The sequence below is a fragment of the Dendrobates tinctorius genome, unplaced genomic scaffold (assembly GCF_039654945.1).
Source record: "Dendrobates tinctorius isolate UK_male_01 unplaced genomic scaffold, ASM3965494v1 ptg000011l, whole genome shotgun sequence".
Lineage (NCBI taxonomy): Eukaryota > Metazoa > Chordata > Amphibia > Anura > Dendrobatidae > Dendrobates > Dendrobates tinctorius.
In genome coordinates, this window is record NW_027361679.1 from 16,643,666 (window position 1) to 16,668,829 (window position 25,164).

General features: G+C 43.2%; 1 protein-coding gene across 1 annotated transcript in view; it reads right to left on the bottom strand.

Moving 5' to 3' along the window:
- SMARCAD1 (SNF2 related chromatin remodeling ATPase with DExD box 1) overlaps positions 1-25,164 on the bottom strand; it is a 217,570-nt gene that overhangs the window by 125,078 nt on the left and 67,328 nt on the right. Inside the window, exons 5-7 of the mRNA XM_073590005.1 lie at positions 21,276-21,342; positions 2,312-2,406; positions 1,510-1,608 (exon numbers count right to left, since the gene is read on the bottom strand). Coding sequence (XP_073446106.1) covers positions 1,510-1,608; positions 2,312-2,406; positions 21,276-21,342 — 261 coding nt within the window. The remainder of the gene's footprint in view (positions 1-1,509; positions 1,609-2,311; positions 2,407-21,275; positions 21,343-25,164) is intronic.

Sequence of the window (25,164 nt, forward strand, 5' to 3'; positions counted from 1 at the left end):
TAATATATATTAGTTATTTTATAACGCAAGTATAATAATAATTTTATAACCGAAATTTATATAATATTTTGTCTATTAAGTGTCTATCGTGTTCAAGCAATGAACCTTGACATCCTTTTTAATAATAATTGTTCATAGTGATTCGCAGCGCGGATTGTCTGACCATTTTTTTCCTATCTTGCATCTTCAAATGTAGGCTAATGGCATTTCATGTCCAGAAAGCAGTCTACTCAATTACACATTTCAGAAGAGATATCTCAGTACTGCCCTTAATACAAACCTATTACACTAAAACCGATGCCATATCTAAAGTCCTCATGTTACAAAGCAGCAGATAGATGTACAGTTAAATAGGTGTGTGCATACCGAAAAAGTTTTCAATCCCATATAGAGCCGCTAACTAGAACAAGCCTGACGTGAGCAGTGAAATTTAATACAAATTAATCAAAATAGTTATATATAAAAAAAAAAAAATAAAAAAAACACACAAACCTTTTAATTGAGGTCTATATCCATCTTATAAAGAATTTGCCTAATTTTAACTTGCAAAAAAAAATTATTTAATTGATAATCCATTTAAAAATAGTCATAGCAGAACAGCGATACATGTTGACGCGTTTCAACTTAGCAGTCTTAATCGCTTGGCTACAATTAAAGACTAAGTTGAAATGCGCCAACATGTAACTGTCCTGCTATGACGATTTTTAAATGGATGAATAAAAAAATTATCTAAGAATTTTTAAGGGAGATATCCGTTTTTTTGGTATTCTTGAAGTATATTTGACTGCACTGGATGACAGGCTTTCTGGATCTCTGCAATGTTGCAAGCGGTGGTGGAGACATCTACCTGGCGAGTAATTCCATATTTGTGATCAATTAGTAGGTATCAGACTACTGGTATAACCTGCCAATCTTGAAAGTTAAGAGGCTGCAATGCCCATTCAGCATTCTGGTCACAGTATAGTATCATTTGCAACCTGTATAAAAGCACTTGCAGCCAACAAGCTGGGTAAACGGCAGCTGGCCACATGCTCCTAAATGGGGCCAAGCTGCATTTTACAGCACAATGTGTGACCAGTAGTGATGAGCGAGTATACTCATTGCTCGGGCTTTCCCAGCATGCTCGGGTGTCCTCCGAGTATTTTGGCGTGCTCGGAGATTTAGTTTTCGTCGTCTCAGCTGCATGATTTGCGACTTGTAGACAGGCTGAATACATGTGGGAATTCCCTAACCAACAGGCATTTCACACATGTATTTAAGCTGTCTAGCAGTTGCAAATAATGCAGTTGAGGTGATGGTAACTAAATCTCCGAGCACGCCAAAATACTCGAAGGACACCCAAGCATGCTCGCTCATCACTACTGTCCAAAGCAGACAATTTTTTTTTAAAAACACAAATGGAACAGAATAAAAAAAAAAAAAATTACTTGTATTTTCTGGAGTCCAAAAAGAAAAAGCATAAAAGAGTGAAAAAATATAAATTCACAAACATTGTGCAGTTACACTCACCTCCTTATCCAAATCTGGAAAATGTTTCTGCAGCTTTCTTACACTGGCTTCTTGTTTTTCAAATTCATCATCAGAATCAGAACTGTCATCTACAGCAAACTGCAAGGATAAAGGGAGCAGAAGTCATTTCTATACCTCAAGGTAGCACAAATCCTGAAATCCAGAGTCATCTCAATCATTTGTCATGGTGGATGGCACGGATTAAAAGAGCTAAGAGAGTACTGAGTGTGGAAACAAATGGCTACAATAACAAATTTCTAGAATGTGTTATAGAGCAGTACACCAAATAGTTGCTACATGAATGAATCTGTTCTATAATGTAATATTATATTACTAAATACTTTGGTACACTAATCAAGATTGGCTTTCTGAACTGGAATTTATTTATCAGATAAGCACAATTTGTAAACCATCAAGATTGTTTACTCTGATTCTACAGTACAAAATACTTTCCAATGCTGCAGCATCATCTGGTGGGTTGTTGCAGACTGGTCACACTTTTTGACTGCGGATTTCTCCCCCTTGAATGCAAAGTATAGGGGTGAAGTTCAGGGTGAATTGGTAGAAAAATCTACATGCTACACAAGTGGATTTTGCTGTGCATTCACCGTGGACTTGCAGCGAAATTCACAGAGGATTTCCTCCTCAAACTGTGGACTTTGTCCAAGGCGCCAACACACTGCTGCTACTGTGGGGGAAACAATGATTGTTGTCTGTTTTATTTTAATTTTTTTTACTTATAATTTTGCTACATATGTCTATAATTGGTCTGAACAACGTCATGTCACTGACCACTGCTTACCGAATCAGATTTTTTTTTCTTTGCTACTTGTTTTTCGCTCATATCTTGCTCATTAGCCATTCCTTTGGGACTGTCATCCAATTTCCTTTTGCGAGCTTAAACAAGAACAATGTTAGTAGCAATAATAATAGTAAATAGTCATAAGCAACAACTCTACCTTAGGTCTTTGAAAATGATATAACATGGATATACATTAACCCTTTAATGACCCAGTCAATTTTGACCTTAATGACCAGGCAAAATTATACAATTCTGACCACAGTCACTTTACATAGTAATAACTCTGAAACCCTTCAACGGATCCCACTGATTCTGAGAATGTTTTGTCGTGACATATTGTACTTCATATGAAAGTCGTAAAATTTCCCCGATATGACTTGCGTTTGTGAAAAACACAGAAATTTGGATAACATTATGAAGATTTCACAATTTTAAAACTTAATTCTTAAGCCCTTAAATTAGAGAGTCATGTTCATTCAGTTGTTTAATTTTGTAGAAAAAAAAAGCAGATCACAGACATGGCACAAAAATAAAGTCAATTCAAATGGCAACCTTCTGGCTTTAAGAAACACAAAGAAATCAAGAACAAAAAATGTGGTAGTCAGTAATGGTTACTTTTTTAAACCAAGCATAGGGGAAAAATTATGGAGTCACTCAACTCTGAGGGAAAAAGTTATGGAATCACCCTGCAAATTTTCATTCCCAAAACACCTGCATCAAATTAGATCTGCTCCTTAGTCTTCATCTAAAAAGGAGTGATCACACCTTGGAGAGCTGTTGCACCAAGTGGACTGACATGAATCATGGCTCCAACACGAGAGATGTCAATTGAAACAAAGGAGAGGATTATAAAACTCTTAAAAGAGGGCAAGTCATCACGCAATGTTGCAAAAGATGTTGGTTGTTCACAGTCAGCTGTGTCTAATATCTGGACAAAACACAAACATGGGAAGGTTGTTAAAGGCAAACATACTGGTAGACCAAGGAAGACATCAAAGCCTCAAGACCAGAAACTTAAGGCAATATGGCTCCAAAACAGGAAATGCACAACAAACAAATGAGGAACGAATGGGAGGAAACTGGAGTCAATGTCATTGACCGAACTGTAAGAAACCGCCTAAAGGAAATAGGATTTACATACAGAAAAGCTAAATGAAAGCCATCATTAACACCTAAACAGAAAACAACAAGGTTACATTGGGCTAAGGAAAAGCAATCGTGGACTGTGGATGACTGGATGAAAGTCATTCAGTGATGAATCGCGAATCTGCATTGGGCAAGGGTGATGATGCTGGAACTTTTGTTTGGTGCCGTTCCAATGAGATTTATAAAGATGACTGCCTGAAGAGAACGTGCATATTTCCACAGTCATTGTTGATATGGGGCTGCATGTCAGGTAAAGGCACTGGGGAGTTGGCTGTCATTACATCGTCAATAAATGCACAAGTTTATGTTGATATTTTGGACACTTTTCTTATGCCATAAATTGAAATGATGTTTGGGGATGATGAAATCATTTTTCAAGATGATAATGCATCCTGCCATAGAGCAAAAACTGAAAACATTCTGTGTAAAAAGACACATAAGGTCAACGTCATGGCCTGAAAATAGTCCGGATCTCAATCCAATTGAAAATCTTTGGTGGAAGTTAAGAAAATGGTCCATGACAAGGCTCCAACATGCAAAGGTGATCTGGCAACAGCAATCAGATAACGTTGGAGCCAGATTGATGAAGAGTACTGTTTGACCCTCATTAAGTCCATGCCTCAGAGACTGCAAGCTGTTATAAATGCCAGAGGTGGTGCAACAAAATACTAGTGATGTGTTGGAGTGGTTTTTTTTGTTGGTTTGTTTTTCATGATTCCATAATTTTTTTTTCCCTCAGAATTGAGTGATTCCATAGTTTTTCCCATGTACTGGGTTTAAAAAAGTAACCATTACTGACTACCACATTTTTTGCTCTTGATTTCTTTTAGTGTTTCTTAAAGCCATAAAGTTGCCATTTGAATTGACTTTAGTTTTGTGCCATGTCTGATGTTTTTTTTCTACATAATTAACCCCTTCCTGACATCAGACGTACTATCCCGTCCATGGGATCCGGGCCCCTATGCCCATGGACGGGATAGTACGTCTACCGCGATCAGCGGCGCCCACGTGGTGAGCGCCGCTGATCGCGGCCGGGTGTCAGCTGATTATCACAGCTGACACCCGGCACAATGTGTCAGGGGCGGTCACGGACCGCCCCCGACATGTTAACCCCTTGCACCGGTGTACCGGGGGTTAAAGGGAAGCATCGGCAGGGAGGGGGCTCCCTCCGTGCTTCCCTAAGCCCCCCACGGCAGCGCAATGTGCAGCGCTGCTGCGGGGGGGGGGGCTCCTTTCCTGCAGGCCCCCGAATATAAGATGGCGATGGGGGCCTTCGGGGGCCTGCAGGAGGCTGGCTTCCTCAGTGCCTGCAAAGCGCAGGCATGAGGAAGCCTTCTGCACTGCCTGTGACAGATCGCTGATCTGTCACAGTGATCTGTGATGTGACAGATCAGCGATCTGTCACAGGACAGTGATGTCCCACCTGGGACTATTTAATAAAGTAAAAAAAAAAATAATAAAAAAAAAATTGTTAAAATAAATTTAAAAAAAAAAAAATTCGCCAAATAAATTAGAAAAAAAAAAAAAAAAATATTCCCCCAATAAATCCATTTTTTTTAAATAAAAAAACCAAAAAAAAAACCAATAAAAGTACACATATTAGGCATCGCCGCATCTGTAACGACCCGCCCTATAAAACTGTCCCATTAGTTAACCCCTTTAGCGAACCCCTTAAAAAATAATAAAAAACAAAGCAAAAAATAATGATTTATCAAACCGCCAAACAAAAAGTGTAATAACGCGCGATCAAAAAGACGCATATAAATATCCATGGTACCGCTGAAAACGTCATCTTGTCCCGCAAAAAATGAGCCGCCACATAGCATCATCAGCGAAAAAATAAAAAAGTTATAGCTCGCACAATAAAGCGATGCAAAAATTGATATTCGCACACGCAACGGTGTAAACGCACCCCCCCAAAAGAAATTCATGAAACGCTGGTTTTTGTTCATTCTGCGTCCCAAAAATCGGAACAAAAACGATCAAAAAATGTCACGTGCCCGAAAATGGTACCAATAAAAACGTCAACTCGTCCCGCAAAAAATAAGAACTCACATGACTCGGTGGGTCAAAATACGGAAAAATTATAGCTCTCAATATGTGGTGATGCAAAAACTATTTTTACAATTAAAAGCGTCTTTTAGCGTGCGACAGCTGCCAAATATAAAAACCGCCATAAATAGTAAATCAAACCCCCCGTTATCACCCCCTTAGTTAGGGAAAAATAATAAAATAAAAAAAATGTATTTATTTCCATTTTTCCATTAGGGTTAGGGCTAGGGTTGGGTTAGGGCTAGGGCTAGTGTTAGGGCTGAGATTAAGGTTAGGGGTGTGTTGGGGTTCGGGTTGGAGTTAGAATTGGGGGTTTCCACTGTTTGGGCACATCAGGGGCTCTCCAAAGGCAACATGGCGTCTGATCTCAATTCCAGCCAATTCTGCGTTGAAAAAGTCAAATGGTGCTCCTTCCCTTCCAAGCTCTGCCATGCACCCAAACAGTGTTTTACCCCCACATATAGGGTATCAGCCTACTCAGGTCAAATTGCAAAACAATTTTTGGGGTCCAATTTCTCCTGTTACCCTTAGGAAAATAAAAAATTGGGGGCAAAAATATCATTTTTGTGGAAAAAAATGATTTTTTTATTTTCACGTCCGAGCGTTATAAACTTCTGTGAAGCACTTGGGGGTTCAAAGTGCTCACCACACATCTAGATAAGTTCCGTGGGGGGGTCTAGTGTCCAAAATGGGGTCACTTGTGGGGAGTTTCAATAGTTTAGGTACATCAGGGGCTCTCCAAACGCACGACACCCGCAGACCATTCCATCAAAGTCTGCATTCCAAAACGTCACTACTTCCCTTCCGAGCCCTGACGTGTGTCCATACAGTAGTTTTCTCCCACATATGGGGTGTCAGCGTACTCATGACAAATTGGACAACAACTTTTGGGGTCCAATTTCTCCTGGTACCCTTGGGAAAATAAAAAAATGGTGACTAAAAGATCATGTTTGTGGAAAAAATACAAATTTTTTATTATCACGCCCGGGCGTTATAAACTTCTGTGAAGCACTGGGGGGTTCAAAGTGCTCACCACACATCTAGATAAGTTCCTTGGGGGGGGTCTAGTTTACAAAATGGTGTCATTTGTGGGGGGTTTCCACTGTTTTGGTACATCAGGGGTTTTCCAATCGCGACATGATGTCCGATCTCAATTCCAGCCAAAAACGTCAAATGGCGCTGCTTCCCTTCCGAGCTCTGGCATGCGCCCAAAAAGTGGTTTACCCCCACATGTAGGGTATCAGCGTACTCAGGACAAATTGCACAATAACTTTTAGGGTCCTGTTACCCTTGGGAAAATAAAAATTGGGGTGAAAAGATCATTTTTGTGGGAAAAAATATGATTTTTCAATTGTACAGCTGTACGTTATAAACTTCTGTAAAGCCCTTGTGGGTTCAAAGTTCTCACCACATATCTAGATAAGTTCCTTGGGGGGGTCTAGTTTCCAAAATGGGGTCACTTGTAGGGGGTTTCCACTGTTTAGGTACATCAGGGACTCTCCAAACGTGACATGGCGTCCGATCTGAATTCAAGCCAATTTTGCACTGAAAAAGTCAAACGGCGCTCCTTCCATTCTGAGCTCTGCCATGCGCCGAAACAGTCATCCCCCCCCACATATCAGGTATCAGCGTACTCAGGACAAATTGCACAATAACTTTTCCAGTCCAATTTTTCCTGTTACCCTTGGTAAAATAAAAAAAATTGAACCTGAAGTATTTTTTTTGTGAAAAAAAGTTAGACGTTCATTTTTTTTTAAATATTCAAAAAAATTCCTGTGACGCACCTAAAGGGTTAATAAACTTCTTGAATGTGGTTTTGAGCACCTTAAGGGGTGCAGTTTTTAGAATGGTGTCACTTTTGGATATTTTCTATCATATAGACCCCTCAAAGTGACTTCAAATGTGATGTGGTCCTAAAAATAAAATGGTGTTGTAAAAATGAGAAATCGCTGGTCAACTTTTAACCCTTATAACTTCCTAACAAAAAAAAAATTTTGGTTCCAAAATTGTGCTGATGTAAAGTAAACATGTGGTAAATGTTAGTTATCAAGTTTTTTGTGTGCTGTATCTTTGTGATTTAAGGGCATAAAAATTCAAAGTTGGAAAATTGCAAAATTTTCTAAATTTTTGCCAAATTTCCATTTTTCTCACAAATAAACGCAAGTTATTTGAATGAAATTTTACCACTAACATGAAGTACAATATCTCACGAGAAAACAATGTCAGAATCACCGGGATCCATGGAAGCGTTCCAGAGTTATGACCTCATAAAGGTACAGTGGTCAGAATTGAAAAAATTGGCCCGGTCATGAACGTGCAAACCACCCTTGGGGGTGAAGGGGTTAAACAACTAAATGAATATCCTCCAAGGCCAGTGATTACATAATTTTTGCCAGGGGTTGTAACATTACCCACATGTCTACTTTACATCAGCACAGTTTTTGAAACAATTTTTTTTGTTAGGAAGTTAGAAGGGTTAAAAGTTGACCAGCGATTTCTCATTTTTCCAACAAAATTTACGTTTTTTTTTGGGGGGGGGACATCACATTAGAAGTGACTTTGAGGGGTCTATATGACAAAGCACCCCAAAGTGACACCATTCTAAAAACTGCACCCCTCAGCGTGCTCAAAACCACATTCAATAAGTTTACTAACCCTTCAGGTGTTTTAGAGGTACTGAAGCAATATTGATGAAAAAATTAACATTTAATTTTTTTCACAAATTTACTTTAGACCCAAACGTTTTTATTTTCACAAGGGTCACAGTAAAAATGGACCCCAAAATTTGTTGTGTAATTTCTCCTGAATACAGATACCTTTTTTCTGGGGGAAAACCACTGTTTGGTCCCACGGCAGGTCTCAGAAGAGAAGGAGTGCCATTTGACTTTTTAAATGTAATATTTGATGGAATAATTAGCGGACGCCATGTTGAGTTTGGATAGTCCCATATATGCCTAAACTGTGGAAACCCCTCACAAGCGACCCCATTTTGGAAACCAGACCCCGCAAGGATTTATCCAGGGGTATAGTGAGAATTTTGAACCCACAGGAACGACACAGAATTTTATTACATTAGGTGCCATATTAAATACTCGAGTAGCGAGCACTTGCACTCACCCCCAGCCTTTTTTTTTTTTTTTTTTTTACTTTTGAAAAAACCCCAATTCCAACCCTAACTGCAAAGAATGGAAAAAAAATATATATTTTTATAAGGGGATTTGATTTACTACCTTTTTGATCACTGTGATAGACTCCAGGAACCAGATCTTTACAGGCGTACGCATGCGCCCGCCAATATTTTTTCCCCAGGAAGAGGACGCCGGGCCATAGTACGGATCAGGAAGGTCCGGGGATGGCGGAGGTACTGGGTAGCCTCAGGGGGCATCATTTCGCTCTCCTCTGACATGTACATCATGTCAGAAGAGAGTCACTGACTATTGCAAAATCTAGAACTGGTCATGTTTTCCGGGTTCTCTGCTACCCCCGGAGACTTTCAGATTCTGGGGGGGCGCTACAGTGATGAGGGAATAAGTACCCTTATCGGCCGCAGTTTTAATGTGTATTGGTGGTTGCTAAGGCATGTTTCACACATCCGTTTGTTAGATCCCTATTGAAATCCAGCCTATAGTGTCTGGTAAAGGTGTGCACAGAGGACCAGGTGGCAGCTCTGCATATCTGCTCCGAAGACGTGTTTCCTCTTGCTGCCCAGGATGTAGCGACTGATCGAGTGGAGTGGGCTTTTAACGACTCGGGAGGAGAGAGATGTCTTGAAGAATATGCCAGGGAGATGGACTGCTTGATCCAGCCTGCTATCGTGTTCTTTGCCGCTTTCTTCCCCTTATTTCTTCCTGAATACTGAAGGAACAGGTTCTGATCGATTCTCCAATCCTTGGTTGCTTCGAGGTAGCGGAGAACCACTCTGCGGACATCCAAGGTATGAAAATTGCCTTCCTTCGAATTAGAAGGATTTGGGCAAAATGAGGGCAACACAATATCCTGACTTCTATGAAAGTCTGACACCACTTTGGGCATAAAGGAGGGGTCTAGACGCAGTACTATACTGTCTGAGTAGGAGGTAAGGTTCCTGTACTGAGAGGGCCTGTAGCTCCCCCGCCAGTCTAGCTGATGTGATTGCCACAAGAAACACTGTTTTGAGTGAGAATTTTTAATGGGACTTCTGACAGGGGCTCAAACGGGGCCTGCGTCAGGCTATTGAGTACTAAATTCAGATCCCAGGGGGGAACCTGACTAGGGAGCGAAGGGCGAATTCTGCCTGCTTCGGTTTGACCCAACGGTGTTTGGCTACGTCTTGGTCAAAAAAGGCACTAAGGGCAGATACCTGTACTTTTAAACGTACTTGGAGTGAGCCCTAGATCTAACCCTTTCTGCAGGAAATCTAGTACCTGGGCAATATTTGGATGGGTGGGGTCAGGGGCACCCGGAAGGCACCAGGAGGAAAATTTTTTCCATATTTTGCCGTAAATTGCATTTGTTACCGGCTTTCTACTTTTTTGAAGGGTCCGGATTACCTCATCCGACAACCCTTTGGCCTTCAGAATGTTGGCCTCAATAACCAAGCTGCTAGACATAACTCTGTTGGGTTCGGGTGTAGTAATGGACCCTGAAAAAGGAGGTCTGTCTTCTGGGGTAGAAGCAAGGGACCTTCCTGGGCCATGTCCAACAGAGCGCTGTACCAGCTTTGTCCTGGCCACATGGGAGCCACCAGGATTGTCGTGACTCCGTCTGCTCTGATCTTTTGTAACGTTCTTGCCAGCATTGGGATTGGGGGAAAGGCGTAGGCCAGTCTGAAGACCCATGGATGGGCAAATGCATCCGTCCCCCGGGCTCCGTACGTGGGACTGAGGGAGAAATAGGTCGCCGCTTTTGTATTTTGCGCATTCGCCAATAGGCCGATTTCTGGGTCTCCCCATCTCGAGGCTAGAGCCTGGAAGACCTCTTGGTTTAGACACCATTCTCCTGGATGGACGTCCTTCCTGCTCAGGAAGTCTGCCTGGATGTTTTCCGACCCCTTCAGGTGTACCGCGGAAATGGATAACAGGTGCTTTTCTGCCCAGAGGAAGATCCTTGTTGCTACCTTCTTCAGACTGACGTACCTTGTGCCCCCCTGGTGTCTTAGATATTCCACTGTGGTCACGTTGTCAGAGTATATCCGAACATGATGGTTCTTGACAAGGGCTGATGCGGCCTTTAGTGACTCTTCCACCGCCGTCAACTCCCTTAGATTCGAAGATCCGGATCTTATGTTCTGGGGCCACAGCCCCTGGAAGTATGAATCCTTGATCACGGCTCCCCAGCCTCTCAGACTGGCATCGGTACATAATATTCTTAGAGGAAGCTGATCCCAGCTTACTCCTCGTCTCAGGTTTCGGTAACTCAGCCACCACCAGAGGGCCGATTTTACATGTCCTGGAAGTGGAACCCTCTTTGATAGGTTGTTTGGATACTTCCTCGCGTTTATCAGGACGTATGACTGGAGGACTCGCGTGTGAGCTTGTGCCCAGGATACCGCCTGAATGCACGCTGTTAGGGAACCAAGGATAGACATGGCGTCCCTCAGCGTCGGTGCCCTTTGGTCTCTGAAGCGGATTATTCTATGCCGAAGGTCTTTTTGACGATCCTCGGGAAGAAAGGACGTCCTCTTCTCCAAATCCAAGAGGATCCCCAGGAATTTTTTCCTTGGGGAAGGATAGAGGGCCGACTTATGGAGATTCGATATCCACCCTAGGGTTTTGAGTATCTGTAGGGTTCTTGACACGTCCTGGTTCAGCCGGGTTACCGATGGGGAGACGATCAGTAGATCGTTTAGATATGGTACAATGCATATCCCCTGAAGCCAAATGGAGATGATCGCTTCTTTCATGATCTTCGTGAACACCCTTGGTGCCGGGGATACCCCAAACGGTAGGGCACTGAACTGGAGATGGCTGATTCCTTGGTCGTGGGAGACCGCGAACCTCAGGAACTTCCGGTGGTCTGGATGAATGGGAACGTGGTAATACGCGTCCCTTAGATCTATTGTAGCCATCTGGCAGCCTCGTCCAATAAGAGGGATCGCTGATTTCACTGACCCCATCTTGAACCTTCGGTACTTGATGAAGTGATTCAGGGGCTTCAGGTTTATGATGAGCCTGTGCTTTCCTGAGGGTTTCTTTATCAGGAACAGGCGAGAGTAATGTCCTCTGCCCGCCTCTTGTGGAGGTACATACGAGACCATTCCTTCCCGTAGAAGCTCTTCTACCTGAAGCAACAGGACTTTTTGCAGACTTGGGGACTGTGCCGGGGTAATTCTTAGGGCATGTGGGGGGGGTTGCTCGATCTCCAGTTTCAGCCCAAATTGTATAGTGTGCACCCACTGTTCGAGGTCGTGGCCTGCCATTGGGCGAGAAACTGTGTGAGTCGACCCCCAACCCGTGAGTCACTGCTTCTCCGGGGGCTGCTGCTGTTGGGGCAACAATGAGGTTTCTTCCTTTACCCCCTTTCGGGTAGCTCCATCGACCCGTCTTGCCCTTCCCTCTGAATGCCTTCTGAGAGGTCTGATCTCTTGAAGGACGAAAAAAACGCCTTTTGGTGGATTTCTGTTCCGCCAGTGACTTAGGCTGGTTTCACATTAGCGCTTTTTAAGCGCACGCACGGCCGGGGGTAGCTCCGCCCCCGAGCCGGCTCTCTGCCCTGCGTGCCCGCCCCTTGCTTGTAGCGCCGCCTCCTAGCGGACAGCGGCGCCTGCGATCGGCGCACCCTATCTTTAGCATAGGGTGCGCAGATCGTGCGCAGGCCGTGCGCTAGTTGCGCTTTGACCTGCGCTGCGCACTTTTGACGGTGCGCCGTGCTTAAAAAGCGCTAATGTGAAACCAGCCTTATTCTTGTCGGAAGCCTTCTCAAGGATATCATCCAGGACAGGCCCGAACACGTGGTGCCCCTGGAAGGGGATGGCACAGAGTTTCGTCTTGGAGGTGATGTCGCCCCCCCATGACTTCAGCCACAAGGATCTCCTGGCCGAGTTTGAAAGGACTAGGGACCTTGCTGCCACCCGTACCGTCTCCCCTGAAGCATCAGCTAAATAACTTGTTGCCTTTTGGAGGATTGACAGGGAGTCTAAAATTTCCTCTCTTGGGGTACCCCCCGATAGGTGGTCTTCCAACGTACGTAGCCAGAAAAGGTTGATTCAATATTTGCTTTGAGAAGGTTCATAGAAGCTTCCCAGGACTTTTTAAGGTGGCTTTCTATTTTGCGATCCATCGGATCCTTCAATTGGGAAGCATCCTCAAAGGGCAAGGACGTCTTCTTAGGGACTTTAGACACTTGGACGTCTATCTTGGGGATCTCCTAAATAGAACTATCACCCTCTAGGGGAAACCGATTTTTTAGCTCAGAGGGCACAGCGAGTGCCTTCTCAGGGGAGGACCACTCCTGAGCTATTAGGTCCTGTATAACCGCATGAACCGGGAAACCCTTTCTGCCTCTGGGTTTCAACCCTCCAAACATCTCATCCTGGACTGAGAGCCTGACCTGCTCCTCCTCCAATCCCATGGTATTTCTTACCATGGAGACTAACTCCTCCATATCCTCAGAGGAGAAATAGTATTTTTTTGCATCATGACTGGAGGTGGACGTGGAGCCCTCATTTTCCCAAATATCCTCCGATCCTGAGGAACGGACTTCTCCGGAGTCTGAGTCGGCTTCCATAGGTGCCCTTTTCCTCTTTTTTGGGGCAGGGCCCTGGGCCACCGGGGTCTGGGCTGCTATGGAGGTCTGAACCTCCTGCCTAATGAGAGTTTTATGCTGTCAAACAGGGAGGGTTGCGCGGTACGCAGGATATTTTACAAGGTTGGCATAACTTCTTTTTGTAGTCAGAAGGAAACCTGGCACCACATATACCACAATTGCGGGGGGTTTTAGGGGCAGAGGACTTTTGTCTTCCTGCAAGAAGAAGAGAAGGCTTACTCAGACCTGTGCCACCAACTTTTTTGACAGGCAAGGGACCGGCCCTGCTACTTACTGTAGGAGGGGGAACGCTGGGCTCCGTAGATGCTGCATTTGAAGGCTTCTCACCATCCATGTCTGTACACACCACAGACACACTGCGCTTACCTGGAGCTGCTGCACCCTTTTAAGGGTGATGCTGCGTTCATTTGCTGGGTGCTCCTCCCTCATGCCTGGGGAGGAATATTGCTCGACCCCCGCTGCCATTGGACTCATTCTCAGGTCCCCCGGGTGCCGGCGCGCGTTTCCCCCTCACAGGACGCTGGGGCCGCAAACCGAAAGTGTGCGTCACCGCTACTTCCGGTCGATTGCACGCCCCTTCTGACATGCGCGGCTCCAATGCAGCGCTGGGAGGAAGCCAGGGAGCTATGCAGGACCCCGGCAGGCACCATAACCGCCCCGCTTTACCACGGAGGGCGCGGGAGGGGTGGCCACGTCCCGCGTCACACCGACGGTGGAGACGGGAGCAGTACATGGAGGAGAGGCGAACCCCCCGAGCTCGGCTGCCCAGCTTCGTGAGTACAGAGGGGCTTCGCTCGCTGCCCACGGCAGCCCCTTGAGACTTCTTCATGCCCCGATAGGGGACAGGAAAAACACTGAGGTAGCAGGAAGGGGAGGGTTATTTAACCTCTTTGTGTTCCTATCCCCTATTAGGGCGGGAAGACAACCTCCGAGGTGGCTGTCGAGGAAGGTGACTAGAGAACTTGTAAATAACTCATGAAAGAATAAAAGGTACATTAAAACCAAGCACACCATTGTTTTTCTTGTGAAATTCTCAATAAGTTTGATGTTTCACATAACCCTCTTCCCATTGAAAAAAATAAAGTTGGATCCAAAATGGCCAACTTCAAAATGGCCGGCATGGTCACCACCATCTTGAAAAGTTTCCCCCTTCCATATACTAATGTGCCACAAACAGCAAGTTGATATCACCAACCATTCACATTTTATTTAGGTGCATCCATATAAATGGCCCACCCTGTAGATGTATTAAAGGGAATCTGTCAGCAGGTTTTTGCTACCTCATCTGAGAGGAGCAAGATGTAGGGGCAGATATTTTGATTCCAGTGACGTATCACTTACTGGACTGCTTGCTGCATTTTTGCTAAATTCACATTATCTGCTGCAGATCTACAAGTTCCCTGAGTGCTGAGCTCTGTATAACCCTGGGCCACACCATTGTTAGCTTCCTGTGTACACTGTGCATAGGCAGAAAGCGGGGTGGGCAGAGTTATACAGAGCTCATGACTATGAAGCCCTTAAGTAATTACCCTCTGAGGATACAAGTAATTTTTATAATACTACAGCTAGTAACCCAGTAAGTGACATCGCTGTATTCAAGGTCTCTGCCACTACATTGTGTGTCAAAAACCTTGTGCTAGATTTAATTGTTAAAAAAAAGGGTCAACAAAGCCTGCTGTGATGTCTTAGGGCTCTTTCACACGCCAATGTTTTCGGTACGTGTGGAGACAGTTTCCACACGCAACAGAGACACATACACATGTAGTGAATGAGACTGCACACGTCCGTATGTTTTCACGGACAGTGTGCAAAAAATGCTGACATGTCCGTTTTTTTTTTTTTTTTTTTTAACAGCAGCATGTGCTGCAAAACGTACTGCACTGATGACATCCGTATATCATCTGTGTGACATGTACTGGCGCCTGGAAGTCAGCAGTACTGTTCGCGTTGTTACTGGGCGCCAAGTGCCGAAGACAGCTCACATCACTGTCCTCTGCTCGCGCAGTGATCAGTGAGAGCAGGGGACAATGTTGAGAGTTGTATTGAACTGGCAAAAGCAGGCGGTGGCTGATGGGAGTATTGATCAGACGCCGCCTGCGTGGTAAACGAATAAAATGAAAATTGATTTGGGGTTCCTTTGTATCTTTGATAACAAGCCAGGCAAAAAAAAAAAAATGCAGAAATTGTTCAACAAAACCAGACACAGCAGATCATGAACATAAGACATGTCAAATCAACTCTCGTCCGAGGGATTTTTAATGTGACAAGATAATGATGCAGATGGGACAAAATGCTGAGCTATATTTTACGATCTGAAGGGTAAATTCCTCAATTGCTTTGATCATCAACTGAACTTTAGGACATACCTGGGGCACAATTGTGCAAGAGCTAACAAACACAAAACTGTTTTTGCATATTAGTTTGCTCAACTCGAATCACAGTATAGTAGACGAAAAAGGTGGTCAAGAAAGAAAATAAAAAAAATTAAGAAGGTAAAACATGTGAGCCATGTGAAATGTTTATGTGAGCAACCATTTGCTAGTTTCAGCATATTAGTCATACATTTGTGTTCATTTCCTTTTATCCCACCAAGGCGGCTGTAATAAAGTACAGTGTTTGTGATGCAAATGATCTAATAGCAGATGTTAAACAAGGTCTCTCGCCTTTCAGAGCTGAAGTGCCTGAAGTGAAATCCCTAGCTATCACACATGAACATGCCTTCTCCTGTCTAACATCTTTTAAATGTGGGCAACAGCTGTGAGATGGAATGGCAAAGAGCCCCACAGGTTTGTGTGTGAAGACTCGCTCTTTGGCATAAAGCACTGGGAGTAACATTTATAGAAGTCAGGTACACACCAAGTAAGATCAAATATCTGGAGTCAATATTTGGTATATTAGTGTCATCTGGAAGTTAAAGGATTAAGTGTTTATGCATATAGAGATCTACATCATTCATTTTCAACACTCAAAAACAAGTGTAAACACTTACATGCAGCCTTGAATTGCAAGCATTCTTGTCAAAGGGGAATCTGAACCACAAAACTCAAGACTGGCATCGAAAAGGCAAGCAGCATAAATGTAACACTAGTCCAGTTTTTAGTTAGTTTGTCAATGCGATTTCCTAAATGCATTACGTTCTAACATTTGTCAGGTGCCATGTGTGTTCAGAGCCCCAAGAATAGTACAGCACATTAAACAAATGGCAGACTCTCAAATTTTCCAGCTCACCATTTCAAGAAGAACATAACCTTGTAACACGGAGCAGCACCAAGCGGCATACAACATTATACACAGCTTTGCTCGGTGCAGAAGACATTACAGACTGTATTCCTGAAGGAGGGGATGGAGATATCAGCAAAGCTCAATCAGCGATTTCCTATTCATGTTTTTCACTGTTCATACTAAAACCTCAGGTTCAGATTCTGACTCCACTCTAAGGGCTCATTCAGATGGCTGTGCACGGACCGCAATGCACAAAGTGGTCGCCTGTCTCCCAACTGAATTCATTCCGTATCCTACAGTAAAAAAAGAATAAATATCTATAATATATTATAAAACTTCCTTCTCAACCCCCACTGGGGTTGGTCTTTGTTGTCTTTTCTCATTGTCGGGCCTCTACCAGAGGCCTGGGAGTGAGGGTTCTGCACAGGATCTTAGTTGTCCCCAGTATTGCGCTTTTCTGGACAGAGCTCAGATGTTGCTACTGGGATCTGTTGTAGCCAATTTCCAGATTAGGGGGTCACTGCGCCAAGTGCTCCCATCAACACTGGAATCACTGTTGCCTTCACCTTCCACATCTTCTCCAGTTCTCCTTTGAGGCCTGGGTATTTCTCCAGCTTCTCAAATTCCTTCTTTCTGATGTTGCTGTCACTTGACACTGCCAGATCTATTATCATTGCTGTCTTCTGATCCTTGTCTACTATCACAATGTCTGGTTGGTTAGCCAACACCTGCTAATCCGTCAGGATCTTGAAGTCCCACAAGATTTTAGCCCTTTTATTTTCCACCACTTTTTCTGTGGTCTCCCACCTGGACTTGTGGGGGGGAGGGGGTTAGCCGATTTGCTGTGCAGATATGTATATATAGAATATATATATTAGATTAGATAGAGAGATTATCTATATATTAGATATTATTTGGGGCTTTGCATGTGGAGTGAGTGTGGCTTGATTTACACACATACACTCATTTTTATATATAGATTTGCATTTTGCAGTGAGAATTAAGTATTTGATCCCCTACAGACCAGTTAGATGCTTCTAATCAATTCGTTACCTGCACTAAAGGCAGCTGTCTTACATAGTCACCTTTATAAAAGACTCCTGTCCACAGACTCAATCAGTCAGACTAACCTTAACAACATGGGCACAAAGCTAGAATGGGCTACAAAACCATAAGTAAGACATTGGGTGAGAAGACAACTGTTGGTGCAATAGTAACAAAATGGAAGAAACACAAAATGACTGTCAATCGACATCGGTCTGGGGAATCATGCAAAATCTCACCTCGTGGGGTATTCTTGATCCTGAGGAAGGTGAAAGATCAGCCTAAAACTACACGGTGGAGAAACCTGGTAAAGATCTCAAGGCAGCTGGTACCACAGTCACCAAGAAAACCATTGGTAACACATTACGCCGTAAAGGTTTAAAATCCTGTAGTGCCCGCAAGGTCCCCCTGTTCAGGAAGGCACATATGCTGGCCTGTCTGAAGCTTGCCAATGAACACCTGGATGATTCCTTGAGTGATTGGGAGAAAGTGCTGTGGTCAGATGAGACAAAAATTGAGCTCTTTGGCATTATATCAACTCACAGTGTTTGGAGGAAGAGAAATGCTGCCTATGACCCAAAGAACACCGTCCCCACTGCCAAGCATGTGACACTGCCAAATATGTTTTGGGGGTGTTTCTCTGCTAAGGGCACAGGTCTACTTCACCGCATCAATGGGAGAATGAATGCAGACATGCACCATAAAATCCTGAGTGACAACCTCCTTATCTCTGCCAGGACAATAAAAATGGGTCGTGGCTTGGTCTTCCAGCAAGACAATGACCCAAAACATACAGACAAGGCAACAAAGGAGTGGCTCAAAAAGAAGCACATTAAGGTCATAGAGTGGCCTAGCTAGCCAGTCTCCAGACCTTAATACCATAGAAAACTTATGGGGGCAGGTGAAGCTCTGAGTTGCCAAGTGACAGCCTCAAAATCTTAATGATTTTGAGACGATCTGCAAAGAGGAGCGGACCAAAATTCCTCCTGACATGTGCGCAAACCTCATCATCAACTACAAAAAATTTCTGACTGCTGTGCTTGCCAACAAGGGTTTTATCACCAAGTATTAAGTCTTGTTTGCCAGGGGGATCAAATACTTTTTTCTCAAAGAAATATGCAAATACATTAATATAATTTATACAATGTGATTTTCTAAATTTTGTTTTGATATTCTATCTCTCAATGTTAAAATTAACCTACCCTTAAAATTATAGACTGCTCATGTCTGTCAGTCGGCAAACTTACAAAATCAGAAAGGAATCAAATATTTCCTTCACTGTACATATATTTTTTCTTGCATAAAATGGAAAGGAAATGTATTATCTTTAGCCTTTTAAGAGATCATTTCATCTTCAGCTGTTCACAACAGTAATTTTGAAAAGGGGTGTGCAGACTTTTACATGACACTGTATATTCCTATGAGGTCGTCTCGCTTGGGTTGGGAGCGGCATGGCCAGTGCGCTCATTAGTGGTCCGTGCTCTGACAGATGTGCACGGATGTCTGAATGAGCCCTAAAGCCTGTATTCCCACATCCTAATGGGTTTGGAGAAATAAAAAAAAACGAGTCCCCGCAGGTAGTTTCTTCCGCCTTATAGCCAGCATTTATTTTACATTCCGCTCTGATCATCAAGGCCAATACACTTGGTCACAAAGTGGTTAAGGCTATGCTTATACAAGGTGAAGAAATCCCTCTGCAAAAAAATTCTGCATGTTATACGTATATTACCCTAATGCATTACAAACCATTGAACGAGGTCTTTACTACACAAGAATGAGTCTGCTGCAGATTTGGAAATCTTTAGCATGCTCAAATATGTTCTGCTACATGAAGATGGGTTTCTAAAAGCACACCGATTAGAACTGTAAATTACTGCAGAGTGGCACCGCAAATCGGCAAAAAAACAAAAACTGTGAACTTGGACTTAGAGATTGGTGCGAGCCCTAGAGAATAAATCCTCTCAATTTGCTATAACCTTACTATAGGTGAAAAACCCATTTAAACCAGATGACGTACGGAACAGGATTTTCACATAAGGAAAATGGAGGCGTTAGTTTCAATTATTAGATAACCTCTAACCACTTTTTGCATGTTAAATTGGCCACATCAAGGAATAGTGGCACAGATCTCCAAGGGGAGATATTAGCTAGTCAAATTTAGGGCACCTAATGTGCCAATTTCCACTATAACCAAGGGGGCATCAGCAGAGATTATTCACTGGGAGTGTTTAATTTTTTCCTCTACTTGATATTTCCTAGTCAGAAGTAGGAAACATCTTGCAGGGAAAACAAAAGAAACACACTCCCCAGAGAAGGTCTGATCTAGCTTTCTCTGGTAAGACTGGTGTGTCTACCCAAGTTATACATATGTTAGTGCTGGCATCTGCTGTGCTTACAAGTGCAGGAGGAGAGCAGAGCTGTGGGTCATTGCATACACAGCACTGAATCTACCCCAGGCGTCAGGCAATGCCAAGATGCTGTATATGTGACACGTAGCGCTATTCACCTCCCCAGGTCAAAGATCTCACTACTAGTATCTACTATGCAAAAGGTGGAGAGAAGAGCTGTGGGTCACTACATACAGTACACTGATGAATAATGCCACAATTACAGGCAGAGAACCAGAGTGGTGTACGTGACACAATCAGCGCTAAAAGCGTGGAGAGGAAATGCAGAGCTATGTGTCACTACAGTCACCGCTCTGCAGTATTCCCCCATGCCTGGGATAAATACAGAGCTATACACAAAATGACATTCTGCCCTCCACTTGCACTTATCAGTAAATCAGAGAAGGTGCCAGAAGTGAGGTGTGTGGTCTGAGCAGACATGTCAATCTTACCAGATCGCACAGTGAATGCTGCTTTAGACCTTCGTTGGGGTTTTTCTTTCCCGCTGCATGATGCTGTATGCTCAAGATCAGGCACCATTATGCAGGGGAAAAAGTAAACCGCTCCCAGAGAAGGATCTTTGCCAATGCTCCCTTGGTTGTAGTGGAACCTAACATTAGGTGCCATAAACTTTACTAGCCAATATCTCCGGAAAGAAACAAAAAAAAAACAAACACTCCCTTCAGATGAATGGAACAAATTTTTTACTTGAAGAAATTTCTGTGACATCTAAATAGGAAAACTCTCTAAAAAGGCTCTTCTTCCGTCAATATCGCAGTATGAGGGCTTTTTCTTGCAGAATTTTTAGTTGTATTTTTGAATAACTGCATTCATTTTTCCACATAGTGTTCCGAAAAACATGAAAAAAATTCCAAGTGCGATAGACAATCAGTGTGATCAAAATTTAAAAAAAAAAAAAAAAAAAAAAAAAAAATAGATCAAACCCTTCTTTGTCACCCCATTAGATAAAAATTATAATATATTTCATTTTTTTCAATTCCTTTGCAGTTGGAGTTGGAGTGTGTTAGGATTAGAATACAAAAAAAAATTACAATAAGCCGGCTAGTGTTGAGCGCAACACGGAGTATCGCGAATGACACTGGTCAGAATTGTACATTTTGGTCATTAAGGGGTTAAGCCAGCACAGCTACAACGGCTGTGCCTGGCGTCATAGCTCAAATCCAATCCATGTGAACAGAACTAAGTTGCAGTTTCAGGCACAGCCACATTTCCATTGTCAGCCCATCAACATTTAATTGCCAGGTAAAGCCCCTTACATTTCATTATATGGATTGTAGATTGTGACTTTTCCACAGGACATTCAGGGGTTCCCATAATAGAAATGGTCTCAGATTTATACATAAACGAACCTTTATCTTCAACTTGACCTGCGCCAGCAGCAGCTCCATCTCCCAATGCATCAGTGGAATCAATAAGCTAAGAAGGTAGAAAACTAAATTAGTTTATAGAATGAGCACTGTATCATAAATTTAACAATTCTACCACACAAAATGCAATCAAATTTCAGCAGTTGTTGACCGTTGTGAAAATGTATGGTATGTGCACACATATTCCGGTGGGTAAATGGGTAAACCCAGTGAGTTTATGAAGAGAAAGCCTTTTCAGGAAACACTAGCTTTTTTTTTTTTATTGGGGGAGGTGTTCAATTACTGAACAATTTATTAACATTTTTGATCACCAGCCTTTTTTTATTTCGTTTTTCCAGCATGTTTTGGGTAACTATTTTTTTTGATTGGCGTTTTCCTGATATTCTTTTAATTACATTCAACGACGAAGAATCTGCAGGCACGTTTACAAGCAAAAACGCGGTCAAAACACTCAGGCTACGGGGCATCTTCTGGATATCTTGAGCCTTACCATTGGATGCACTATAAAGTATAAAAAGTGTATTTAGAACAAGAAATGCTTGAAGAATGGGTCAGCTCACATCTACTAAATGCTTGGCATCTTTGTAGACCTGTAGCGGATGGGTAAACCTTTAACGATCTGTGCTGTACATAGACCTTACCAACATCCGCGGGTTTGACCTGTTAAATGCAGGTCTTAAATACAGACAGCGGCATCAATACAGCGCAGGCAGGCAGGTCATTCTGTGCACCCATTGCTGACCCAGTGAGGAGATTGCGGGGTCACCTATGGGTTAAAGACCTCTGCCTGTAATCATGGAGCTACATTGAATTCCAAGCATGTGGCCGGGCTTCGAAGATGACTTTTACTATATGCAGCAATAGCGTGGTATTGTTATATGTTGTTATAGCAGAGAATAAAAAAAAAAAAGTCAAATTTATCAAAATATAAAAATGATTAACTCGATTGGTAAGTACGAAAAGAAGAAAAAAAAAAAAACCAAGCACGTCACATACCGGTGTTAACACTACTATGGAACCAGTAGGCATATGAACACCAGTGCAAAACCTGATGGGACAGGCAATCTATGGCTCACAAATACCGTATATACTCGTGTATAAGCCGACCCGCGTATAAGCCGACCCCCCTAATTTTGTTACAAAAAACTGGGAAAACTTATTGACTCGCGTATAAGCCTAGGGTGGAAAATGCCGAAGCTACTGCCCTTATAATGCTGCACAGTGAGCGGCCCCTTACAATGATGCACAATTATTAGTGGCCCCTTATAATGCTGCACAGTGAGCAGCCCCTTACAATGATGCACAGTTATTAGTGGCCCCTTATAATGCTGCACAGTGAGCGGCCCCTTACAATGATGCACAGTTATTAGTGGCCCCTTATAATGCTGCTGCTGCCTCAATTAAAAAAAAACAAAAAAAAACAACACACATATACTCACCTCTCCCTGCTGCTGCAGCTGCTGCTCCTCACCGTTGCCGGCTCTGCACAGTGACTGTTCAGGCAGAGGGCACCTGCTAACTACGTCATGGCGCCCTCTGACCTGAACGTCACTGCCAGAGGAAGCAAGACAGCAGAACAACACGGAGCGGTGGAACGGGGGACAGGTGAATATGGCTCCCTCCGCTATACTCACCTCTCCTAACATGTCTCTTGCAGCCCCCGTGCTTATTCCATCTTCTCAGCGCTGTTCTTCCTGCTTTCAGCGGTCACGTGGTGCCGCTCATTACATATGCACATATGTAATAACACTAATTACATATGCGCATGTGTAATTAGTGACACCATGTGACCGCTGAAAGCAGGAAGAACAGCGCCGAGAAGATGGAATAAGCACGCGGGGCTGCAAGAGACATGCTAGGAGAGGTGAGTATGATCTCCTACACCCCCGCCCGGTCGACCCCCGGTATATGACTCGCGTATAAGCCGAGAGGGGGACTTTCAGCCCCAAAACATGGGCTGAATATCTCGGCTTACACGCGAGTATATACGGTACCCACGGCATAAAGAAAAAAAAAATGTTTCTTTGCAACGGTGCACTTGCAACTACACCCAAACACATTATAAATCCCCCAAAAACATATCTTCCATCAGACATACTACAAGTTGTATATTTCAGCCCCTGCGATAATATAAACCAACAGATCATTTATGGAAACTAGTCTGGTAGAAACCAAGCACATAGTCACCTGCAGAAGAGTATTTGTTGCTTACAGCATTACTTTTCAAATATTTTGCTCTCTAGAATTAACTATTTTGGCAATCTTTGCAAAGTTAACTGTTAAATCACCTTACCCTTATATTTGACATTACCGTAAGCATTCAACAGACTAAAGCCGGGGTCACACATGTATTTCTATGCAGCCGAACGCTCTGGTCCCAATTGCCAGCAGCAGTGCTGGGTATTGATGCAAGAGACTAGCATCACACTCGCAAGTGTGACCATGGACTAAGGATGGTAATACACGGCGACATGTGTCACACAACAGCAGTTCTGAAAGAAGTCGCAAGACTGAAAACGTGTGCAACTTGTCTGAGATTTCTGGCGTGCAAATATTTTAGAGCTGCAACTCTAAACACACAAAAGTAGGTAGTAAAATTTCAAACATATTAGGAATAGATTGCAACAATGTGAGTAGGCTGAAAGTCACAGTACGGAATTATCGGAAATCAGTAGCTGCAATGCGGCACTGCAATTTCAGTATTGCACAACTCACGAGAAGAGGTTTCCACCGATAACATACAACTTCATTCCTCCATGGTTCTCAGGTTCTTTCTATGTCTTCCAAGTGATGATGAGCGCTGTGTTGCCACTATAGCTAAGGCAGAGGTTGTCAGGTAAGAGAGATTACAAGATCCGCAGCGCAAAAGTTTAGTAGCTGTCTAAAAGATTGCATCACTTATCGAACAGTGAACCTGAGTTCCAGCCCATGTTATGGTGCAGCATTAGATTTACTACTTTTCTAAGTGCTATTTTATCAGAATTCTGCACAGTAAGGCTGTGTTCACACGTAGCGTATTTTTCGCGGATTTGCCAATAAATCCGCTATAAAAACGCTTAAAATAAGCTTCCCATTCATTTCTATGCATTTTGCACTTTTTGTGCATATAGATGCGTTTACCGCGAAAAAAAACGCTTTGTGGTAAAAAATGCAGCATGCTCATTAATTTTGCGGATTTTTCCACATTTCTGGCTATTTCTGTGTCTGGAACCGTGCGGAAAAAAACGCATAAAAACAGCGCAGAAAAAACGTGCGGTTTCTGGGAAGGAATCCGGTTTTTATGCAGAAATGTTCTGCATACGTGTGCACATAGCCTAAACCTCCGAAATTGCCAAACACTAGTGCAATCATGGGAACGATGGGAGTTTTCAGCTATCAAAGCAAAAATAATTAGTAATGAAGCTCTGAGCTGTTACACAGGCTGTAATATAGAATCTATACATTCAGAGGAATGCAATGTCTATACAAAATGGAAAATTAAACTTGCAAAAAATGTATGTCTTAGTGATAGCTGGCATATCAGCAATAAGCCCTCTAAAAGCTCCTAAATCAGGATGGGGATGAAAAAGTTTTGACTGAAAATGGTATGCTCTACAGCCAAATTGGTTCTGAGACTAAGGCTGGGTTCACACGTGGCGGAACTCTCGCGGAAATTATCGCGAGAATTCCATTCCGCGGGAAAATCGCATTTTAAATTCCCGCGATTTTCCCGTGGAAAAACTAGCATTTTGCAAGCGTAATTAGCTTGCAGAATTGCTAGCGTTTTCCAAGCGATCTGGAGCATCACTTGGAGAACTGATTGACAGGTTGGTCACACTCGTCAAACAACTTTTTACTATTGAGGCCGCCTATGCGGCATCAATAGTAAAAG